Below are 10,820 nucleotides of genomic sequence, written 5' to 3' on the forward strand. Positions count from 1 at the left end.
TATATATATATGTGTGTGTGTGTGTGTGTGTGTGTGTTAATGATTAGTATTTTTAATAAATTTAATTGACTACAAGGTTACAAAAAGATTTATAGTCAATTAAAATTAGTAATTAAGAAAATAGAATAAAAAAATATTAAATTATAATTAAATGGTGTATTAATATAAACAATAAGATTTAAATATTGCACAAATTCTTAACATCCTATCGTTGCTTGATTAGGATTGTCAAAACCACTTTTTTGTTCGCAAACACCTCGTGTTTGGCTTGCTCCCTAAGCAAACGAGCCGAACACAAACACAATTTTTGTGTTTGAAATATAAATGAATCGAACATGAACAGTAATATTTTTTAATGAGCCGAACACGAGTTGAGTCTAGACTCGCTCATATTCTGCTCGTTTACACCCATACTTAACACGCACTAATTAATTCTTGCCATCTGTCACTGTTAGACTCTCGGGAAAGTAAATTGATCTTCTCTACGTCTCCATCAGATGAGAATTGGTGTATTAATGCTAAGCATATTATTATTATTCATTAAAATTAATTAATAGAAACTTTTTTAAAGTATCACGAATTTCAAAATAATTATATTTATTTTGAAGTGATAGTAAAATATATAACATGAACCAAAATCTTTATCATAGCACCTAAATATTTTCTGGGATATCTTGAAATCAGCAAATATCGGAAAGATTGAAGGTTAGAGTTGTCATATTTATTTTGAGAGCAGAGTGACATAAATTATTTATATTGTACTCATCTCCACATAAATTCAATGGTCAACAATTTTAAATTATATCCTGATAAAAACTTTGAAGAAGATATTTTTGAGGAAATTTTTTTAATTAAATTTTAATTAAAAAAATCAATATCTAATTAAATTATTTTAAGATGAATATAATATAAATATTAATTAACTATTTATATGCTGCATTTATGTCAAATGTATGAAAAGGTTTGAAAATCTATCATGATTCATCCAAGTTATTTTCCATTATAGTACAGATAATTAATATAAGGTTTTTTTTCTTATTCTAAACACATTAAAAAAAAGCTCAAAATCTCTTCCTGTTCGTCCTTTTTTTGGGTCTTGATCTATACGTGAATCCCACCGAAGGAATAGATTGTAAAAAGAGATAGATAGAGAGAGAAGTGCACAGTAATGAATAATAATTTGAATTGTTGATTAGTCTTTTCTGAGGAACCCCCTATTTATAGAAAATGAGGTATAATATATGAAGTTAAATATTTGTAATTGCTTTAATGGGAGTGTTACAAGATATTTTAGATATTTTGCACATATAGGCCTTTAGTTGGTCTACCCTATAACTCGGTTGACTAAAATCAGTCGATCCCGGTTCTGCAAAACTGGTTCACTCTACCATGTTGAATCGAGTTTGTCGGTCGGCCCTTGACGGTCTTCAGGTCGGCAGGACTTGACTCAATCAGCTTGATTTTATCACTCGGCTATTATAGTTTAGTGGTCGACGATTGATACCTGGCAAGAAACTCAGGTCAGCAGAGCAAAGTTAGGCCATTGAGCAGATGGAGAATCATCGAAATCTAACACATAGCTCACTCCTTGACGAGGCATTCTTTCAGGATGCTCTATGGGATTATGCTATGGCTAGTTATTGATCCCATACGAGGGATCTCAAGGGCGTCTATAAGATAGCCAGCAATGTTGAATTCCCCTCTTGAGTCGAGTTGTGCCGCGAGACAGGTTGTGCCTCTACTTGGTTTGGTTGGTCTCGATCTTTAATTTGAATGGTCTGTATTTGGTGGGCCTTTTGGGGGTTGTCCCTAGTCAAGTAGATCCTTCGGCATTAGTTTTCTGTTGGTGGACACTCGGTCTTCCGCTGGTGAACCTTTGGTTATTTGCCTGTGAGCCCTCCTTAGTCATGCTTCTTTGTATTTTTTGTCTTGGATTTCATCGATACTCGTGCAGATGTGCATCTTCTGTACACTTTTCCTCAAGAGTTTTCTCTCCATGTGCAAATGATACAGAGCATATGAAGAAAAAACACAGAGGATATCTGAAGGTTCTCAATGGGATTATTTCGGGAGGAAGGGAAAGGAAAGGATATTTGTTAGGTCGTGAATGGGTAGTTTTTGAAAGACTCCGATGTGGAGCGCTACGACGACCTCTTTATCAGTGGAAGCTGCAGTAATGCTCATGGCGAAGAGGCTCAATCAAGAATCCGATAGAGTTTGAGAGAGGACTAAATGCTCTTAAGTAGAAGTTCTTAAGGAGTTTGCTTTCTCCATCAGGTTCTCTCTCTATCTCTACCCCTCTTTTTTTTCTTCTATTGATAAAAAAGGGAATCGTTTTTAATAGGCGAAAATATGGGATTTTGCATAAACAAAAATTTTGAAATTTTAGATGAATATTTATAATTATTATGTTGGAGTATTCAAGTTGGTAGAGATATTTTAAAAAGATTTCAAGCACACGTGTATAAGTTGAGTGTTTTTTATTTGATAGATATTGGAATATCCTTCGCAGTCGTTTGTCATTGATGATAACATTGATATAAATCTAAACTCACACATAGCTAACGTTGTATTACATATATTATTATATTCATACTTAAAATAATTTATGTCTCTAAAGAAGTGGTCTGAGTTCTCTATACGTGTGATTTAACTCAACAGTTCCACAAACATAACAGTTGTGACCATAACTCACTAACTGAGTGGTTTGGCTCAATAGTTCCACAATATTATGATCACAGATATAGCTCATATGTTTCACAATGGCTTTTTGCCCGTTCTAGTTATAACATTTGATATGACACAAAACTCTCTATCAGTTAAGATTTACTTGAATTTATCCCCTTATATAAATATCAACTCAGGTCTATAAGAATCTTTCAGTGAAAGTATCATATGGCTTTGATAATGATTCTGCTGTTAGGTTTGATTAAATATCTCCTCTGACTAAATAAATCAAGGTTCATAATTTTCTTGAATTCAAGACGATAGCATCATAAAATATAGAGTAGATTTGTAATCATTCCTCTCACCATTCATTCTTGAGCTCAATGAAAATTTTCAAAATTTAAAACATAGTTCTACTGTAGCTACCTGTTGAATAATCAACGCCCTAATAATTACCTTTAATTAAAAGTGTTTTTTCCTTAATTGAAAAGGGTAATTAACTATAGCGATAGGGGCAGAACCAATTTTATCTTATAGGGTGGGCTCAATATTTTATTTTTAAAGTATATCGAGATGAGCAAAATTACTAAATTACCTAAAGTTCGTAAGAAAAAATATTAAAATTTATTACTTATAAAAAGAAAAATCTCAACTTCCAAGGTGAGAAATTGACCACGCTAGATATAACTTGGTCCCGCCCCTATATAAAGATTTGCACCTATGGAAAAGCTAGAATCTTAAATCTTAAGTGCTCATAAAATGAGGGTGAAATATTTAAATAGTGTGGTATCTACAATTTCATTTGTCTTTGAAAAAACTTAGTTCTGAATTCCAACACAAAACTCTCAACGTCTTCAAGGGAGGTTGTGTTGTGAATTTTCAAAGGTCACAATCTAGTTTGTCTAGGAGCAAAAGCAAATACACATTTTTGGTCCTACATTGAGCAGTATTAGTGATGGAAAAGCAAATAAAATTTAATGCAGGTAAATTGCTTTAAAAGTAAGAGTCGAAGAAGATGACAGATGAATTTACAAAAAAAAAAAACAAAGATTCTTAAAAAGCACCTGTAATCAACGTCTTTTCTTTCAAGACGACTAATAGAATCTAACCCCTGCTGAAAATCAAGATAGTTATTAGAATTCTTATTAGAGAAATGAAATAGCAAGATAAACACTAGAACTTTAGGAGACAATGACATGGCACATTATTTAACAGGGGTTGAACCAACATTATTCATTAAGCTGGGAAAAATCACTAAATATCTTTTTCTTTTTAGATTTCTTATTAGAGAAATGAAATAGCAAGATAAGCACTAGAATTTTGTGAGATAATGACATGGTACATTATTTAACAGAGGTTGAACTAACATTTTTTTTTTGTGGGGGGGGGTGCAAAAATTACTAAATAACCTAAACTACATTGCAAAAATTACTAAATAACCTAAACTACATATGAAAAAATAAATAAATTTTACTATTTATATAAAAAATTGTAAATTTTAATGGAGACAATGCCCACTCTGAACATAACGTTTTCCACCCCCAGGAACATAAGACATAGAACATGTGCAAGTAGAAACTTGAAGGCAAAGAGTTAGCACAATTATTAATCATAAAAGAAAAACACAACAAAAAATCCTGGTTATGGCACATAAAGTACAAGAGCCAAACTAGAATTGTTAGTGCCCAACCTGACATGCAGATTAAAAATTACTCGATCATCACTCAAAAGAACAGCTTGAGAGCTATGAGAATATGTTGCAAGTAAAATACTCTCCCAAAACTGCTTCTCAATTTTTGTATTATGTTCCCCACCAAACTTTTCCCACTCTCACACCTCACTGCTCTAAATTTGTAACTTATAATCAGAACTTGAAATGAAGAGATGACTTTTCCAAGTATCTCAAGGTACTTAATGTCCAATCAAAGAATTTAAGGAGCTTTTGGCTATTAATCTTTCAATTAATTGTTGTTTAGCCAATGAAAAAAAAAACTTTTTAAAAGTGTTAATATTCCTCAGCTCCAAAACACTTAATGAATAAGGAAGTGCAGTCCAATCAAGCGGAATAAAAGAAGAAATTCAAAAGGAGATTACTTGTGCTTGACTTCATGCAATTTATAGGTTCCATGAATTTTACCATAGAATTGAGACAAAAGAACACGTTGAAAGTAATCTTACATCAAAAAACTCGATCTCTATCTCATCCTGCATGCCATTGGGAAAAAAAAGATTAGATTCCAGAGATGCCAACCAAATAAAATTTGTTAGATTTCACTTGAAGGAAAGAAGAAACAAATATAATGGAGGAGCTAAGATTCCAAAATAGCATGCAAATAAAAAATTTTGTAACAATTCATTCATTTAGCACATATTGAAAGGCAAAGGACCCATAAAAATTTCCTAACTAAGACGAGAATGACAAAGTAATATTAAGGTTGTTTGGTTGCAAGTAGGATTTAGTAAACCTGTAAATCCAGATTTATGAAATCAAGAAAGGGTCAAATCCTTTAAACTGTTAGGTATGTTAATAAGTAAATCTTAATAAATTCAGAGAAACTGTTTGACAATTTAAGATGAATTTAATAGGATTTATCTTCCCTTGAGTTTTAGCTTCTCCAAGTCGCATAAATCCTTCTTTCAAAGTGATTTACTAAATCCCGAATTTAAGTCAAAACAGGGCAAAAAAGGGATTTAAGAATTTGTAGGATTTAACAATGTCTTCTTTACAATTTGGCAGGATATAAGCGAAACCTTGCCAAATGGTTGTCTGGCAATGAATTTAGGCAAGGATTTATGCAGGATATAAGCGAAATCTTGCCAGACGGTTGTTTGGGACAAATAAATCCTGATTTCGCGAATTTCGTTTGTAAATCCTGAATTTAGTAAATCCTGTGAATAGTTGGATTTAAGTCCATCAGCTGCGGAGTTAATGCTGAAAGAATCGGATAGAGCAGAAATTGCCAGACAGCTTTACTGAATTTACAGGATTTATCAAATCCATTTTTAAGATTTAACCCATTCAAGATTTATTAAATCCAAATTTAGATTAATTTAAATATCATATGCTGCCAGACAACACCTAAACCACATAGAATAATCCACCCACCAACAATTACAATGAATTCTAAAATCTAACACACTAAAGAGCAGAATAACTCTAAATCCACAAAACCGAACACCAATGAAAGGAGGCTTGTTCCATAGATTGGACTACTTAAAAATTCATTAAGATATCTACGGTCTAGAACAAATAACGAACCGCCATTACGTTTCAGTGAAAGCAATTAAAGCAGAAGAGAAGGAGACATACCGCAATGGCGTTGCAAGCGGAGCACTCGTCTTCCACGCTAGAAACTAACAAAAGGCTTGCAAGAATGAGCGCAGAGACCAGTGCAGATCTAGGGTTCTTCCCCTTCCTCTTCCACTCCATGCCTGCAATCAAGCCGGCTAACAGAAATCGGATTTGGGTTTCATTGTTGGTTTAAAAGTAGAGCGCTGCCCACCAAAAAGCGGGCTATGAAAGCTGGAAATAACGGTCTGCGCTGGCTCGCCCTTGCTTGATTGTACGTTATTTTTCCTTTCTACCGCACTTAAGAACGCCGCCAAGAAGGTCTCGTTTGGCAAATGCACGTTGTGTGTGTTTGGGGGCAGCTTATGTTTATTCGAATAAGTCGTGTTTGGAGGCAGCTTGTGTTTATTCGAATAAGTTGTTTATTTATAAATCACATTTTCGGATAAACTGTTCAAATACAGTTTCCAAACAGTAGGACGACGTTTTGAAAACACCGCCGCTACCTCAGACGAGTTTTTTTTCTCTCATTACGCGATTAGTTGTGTTTAAGTAGATTTAGTGAATTTAGATTTAATAAACTTTAGAAATATTAAATTTTAAAAATTGTTTGTCAAGGAATTAAATATATCTAATTAAATCATGTAAATTTGTTTATGTACTTATGTCAAGATTTAAAATGTTGTTATGTTTGTTATGGCAAAAAGTTATAATTAAACTTTGTGATTATTTTATTAATATAATAAAAATTAATTATTAAATTTAATTAAAATCCATTAAATTTTATTATTAATTATACTAATTAATATTTAATTATTCACTAAACTAATTGATTATTAAGAAAAAAATTATTAAACAAAATTACTTGTTAAACAATAAATTAACATTAACACAATATTAATTAATTGTTATTAATTATATTGATTAAGATTATTTAAGAAATTTATTAAACATTTTAAAATTTTAAAATGCACTTTTATTTATTAATTAATTATTAAATAATTAAATGTAAATTAATCTAATTATTATTAAATTGATAATATATGAATTAATTATTATTTATTAATCAATTTAATTAATAAATTTAATTTAAATAAAAATAAATTAAAATAATTTGTTACCAAGATTAAATAAAAAAATAAATCTGTTTAATTCTGCTTTAAGAGTCTGTTTGTGACAGATTTACAGGTTTAGATAAACTATATCTTAACAGCTTTTTCAAAAATTTGCTGTTGAAATTATCATTTTCCACCGATCCTAATTAGGTGCGGTAGCAGCTTTCTAGTTACGGTCCAATTTTTTCAAAAAAAAAAAATTATAATAGCCACCACATATTTTTATAACATCATCTTATTTTTTTTACTGTTTCATAAATAGCAGCTATCTCAAACAGATACTTAAATCTATTGCCGTAAAAGCTATTGATTAAATCTTGATGTTGTTATTTATGTATTAAATGTTCGGGCAAAATTACACTCTCTGACACACAAATTAAATGCATTATATTTATAAATTATTATGATTTTTTGCATAATTTTTGGAATCAACCATGCATCACAACATCATTATATTATGATGTCAAATTAATCTAAAAATAATCTTGTAGTATGATATGGTTGTATTACATGATGTCAAATTAATTTGAACATTACCTTTTTGATTGTTTTGAAACTTGTAGGATTTTTATATTGTCAATGCTTATGAAGAGGGAGAAGAGTAGATCCTCGTGTTGTTTCCGCTTATCACCGTTTGGGAAGACATACTAGAAGTATTTGGGCTCGCCAAAACAAAAGGAAAGTGATGCATTTATACATAAGAGAGTTCAATTATCATCGAACAATTGTTGTTTTTCAAAAATAAGCCGACTCATAAACTAATGAGTAGAGTTCGGGTTAGTTTGAGCTTAGCTTGTTAGTACATGAAGCTTAACTCACAAACAACGAATTCTTCTGATTCCCATACAATCTTTAACAATAAATAACAACACAAACATAATTACAATATTCATTAAATAATATAATTTCCATTATATAAATACTACAAATACTTCTAACCTCCAACTTCTCCTAAATTACAACTTTGTTCATTGGTTCATCTCTAACTTCCCCTTCAAGAACCCTCTGCACAGCTTCTCCCAAGCTTCCCTATCTGGCTCTCTCTCATTCAATTCCTTCTTCACATTTTCAGCATGCTCTCTCTGCATCAAATTATCCAAATTTACTCTCATATAAATAAAAAATATATATATAAATATATAATATGTCATATTGATTGATTAAAGAGCAAAAATTCACCTGAATGAGATTGAGATCAAGAAGGCGACCGATGAGGTGCAAAAGGACATCTTTGGTGTACTCGGGATGACCTTGAATTCCCATGATATGATCGTCGAATTTGAACATCTCAATTTCCGTCCTATCTGATCGAGCTAATACTTCGACGGACGGCGGCAACTCCCACACCTGAACAACATGATTCAAACATTTCAGACTCAATTTTAACTACCAGATATAAACATATTCGTCCATATTACTCGATCTATAAATTCTCTAGTTTATTTAACCTCGTCGCGGTGGCACTCAATCACGGAAAGTTGAGAGGGGGCTTCGAGTGGAGAGAAAAACTTGCTCAAGTTAGAAGAGGGATTAATGGAAGTCACCCCTATATCCCATCCTTTGGCTGCTCTTCCTGTCTTGCCTCCTAATGCTCTCCCAATTATCTGCCAGCATAACATTTTACATGTAATAAATGGTCATTAATATTTGTTAATAATTAATGACAAAAATAGAAATTACATCATTTTAGTGTGTATTGGTATATAATTAGAAACATTGAATAGTATATGGAATTTGCTGTTATTAGTCTGCTTCAGATATATATAGGATTTGGTTTGATACAAATCAGCTAATACGAGAATAACACGGGTGAGGAAAAAATATTACGTCCGGAGTCCGAAAATCGAGACGACACTTGAGATCCATCGGAGGTCATTTCTTTTCCTTTTTTTTTTCCTCCTCCGCTCATTTCAACCTCCGATGGATCGCAGACATTGTTTGGCTTGCGTCCGGACGTATTGGTATTAAACATTTATTTGGAAATTTACAAAAAGAAAAAATATTATGTCTAGAGTCTGAATGTCAGGACGACGCTTGAGATCCATCGGAGGTCATTTTTTTCTCCTTTTTTTTTTTTCGTCCGCTCCTTTCAGCCTCCGATGGATCGCAGACATTGTTTGGCTTGCGTCGAGACGTAATATTTTTTTCCCATTATTGGTATTAAACATTTATTTGGAAATTTACAAAAGTAGCACACAAATCCTTTATATTTACACACATAGCACCAAAAGTTTGATATTGCATTTAAAATGCCTTGGAGTCATAGAATTTCACTTTCAAATGTCTATAATAGTTGTATTTAAATATTTGAGTGTTATGTACGTAAATATGAAAATTTAAGTGTTGAATATGTAAAAAGCATGAGATTTGTCTGCGATGCCTTTCTAATGAAAAACTTAATTTTCCAATTAAGGGGATTCCGAAAAGGATATGGTATTTTAAATTCTCAGATTATGATTTAATGGAGAGATTTGTGGGACTAATTTAATGATTAGATCTCCTTAAATATAGTCTAAATTTGGTTTAAAAATTATTCTCCCCCGTTAAATTAAGTAAATAAATAAAAAATAGAAAAATTAGTTTACTATTTTGCTACAATATTCTGATGATTTATTTTGGTTTACTTACTGTAATAATGTAGTTTTTTTTTATTATTAACAAGAATATTATATTAAATCAAAACTTTTTTGATAAATAATCCACTCAGCACTTTTGATTGAATTTAAAACACCAAATATTAAAAATAATTTAATATAATTTTTTTTATCAATTCATTATATTTTTATTTTTTAAAATAAAACTTTTCTCCCCTAAAATCGAAAAATTATTACATAGGGAGAGCGCACGCAGAGCTACGTGCGCTCTCCGATCACAGTCATCCATCAACTCATCCAAACAAAAGATTGTATGTTCTGCGTGCGCTCTCCGATCACAGCCATCCATTAACTCATCCAAACAAAAGTTTGTATGATAGTGGGTCCCATTTTTATTAATTTGAAAAAAAAAAACATAAAAGGAATGACTATGATTGAAAAGAGTACCTAATAATTTCTCGATAAAATCAACGAAAAACATGAACAGACCCATCTCTTTCATGTTCTTGACATATTTTTTTCATATTTTCCGCATGTCTTAATGACACACATACACAGACATATATATATATATATACATATAAATAAAAATTGAATAAGCTTCAAAGGTTGCGACTTGGATTTAATAAATTTGGATTTATGTCAAGTAGAAGAATGTAAGAAAATTCGATTTAACAGAACGTTGGATTTAAACACCGCCAAAAAATAACATTGAGAGCTAGATAGAGAGAGAACCTGATGACCAAAGCAAACCCCTAAAACCTTCTTCTTCCGAGCATCAAGTACTCTCACCAACTCTACCAAACTCTTGATCCATTCTTCTTCCCCATGCGCGTCGCTGCTGCTTCCACTGATAACAAACCCGTCGTAACCGTCGACATCGCTGCCGGCCGGAAACTCCCCCTTCTCAGCCATGTAGACATTCCATTCTTCACCTTCCTCCTGCAACAATCCCATGAACACCTTCAGGTATCCTCCATATGCTTCCTTCACATAATCTGTATCCTCTGCACATTGTAACAGAGCATACTTCTTCTTTGCTTCCATGGGATGAATTGAGTTTGGAGGAAGAAGAAGTGGGGAGGAGATTTGAAGTAAACTGGTTTCAGATGGTTTTTAGTTTTATAAGAAGGGGAAGAAGAAGAGGAAGGGGGG

General features: G+C 32.1%; 2 protein-coding genes across 5 annotated transcripts in view; both read right to left on the reverse strand.

Annotated features, from left to right (window-relative positions):
- LOC110017951 (protein canopy-1-like) overlaps positions 1-6,209 on the reverse strand; it is a gene marked incomplete at its 3' end in the record, with an annotated part of 13,730 nt that extends 7,521 nt beyond the window's left edge. The window contains 3 exon segments of one of the 2 annotated variants that reach the window (XM_020715129.1): positions 3,732-3,781; positions 4,846-4,872; positions 5,978-6,209. In XM_020715129.1, coding sequence (XP_020570788.1) covers positions 3,732-3,781; positions 4,846-4,872; positions 5,978-6,097 — 197 coding nt within the window. 2 annotated transcript variants of the gene reach the window in all.
- Positions 6,210-8,016: 1,807 nt separating this feature from the next.
- The window catches only part of LOC110020638 (gamma-glutamyl peptidase 3-like), a 9,914-nt gene continuing 7,110 nt past the window's right edge, over positions 8,017-10,820 (reverse strand). For 2 of the 3 annotated variants that reach the window (XM_020718827.1, XM_020718819.1), the window contains exons 3-6: positions 10,401-10,607; positions 8,520-8,675; positions 8,251-8,418; positions 8,017-8,153 (exon numbers count right to left, since the gene is read on the reverse strand). In XM_020718827.1, coding sequence (XP_020574486.1) covers positions 8,040-8,153; positions 8,251-8,418; positions 8,520-8,675; positions 10,401-10,580 — 618 coding nt within the window. In that variant the 5' untranslated portion in view covers positions 10,581-10,607 and the 3' untranslated portion in view covers positions 8,017-8,039. Of the gene's footprint in view, positions 8,154-8,250; positions 8,419-8,519; positions 8,676-10,400; positions 10,764-10,820 lie in introns of those variants that run through there. The other variant, XM_020718811.1, reaches the window with a different exon arrangement.

This window comes from Phalaenopsis equestris, unplaced genomic scaffold (assembly GCF_001263595.1).
Source record: "Phalaenopsis equestris unplaced genomic scaffold, ASM126359v1 Scaffold000002, whole genome shotgun sequence".
NCBI lineage: Eukaryota > Viridiplantae > Streptophyta > Magnoliopsida > Asparagales > Orchidaceae > Phalaenopsis > Phalaenopsis equestris.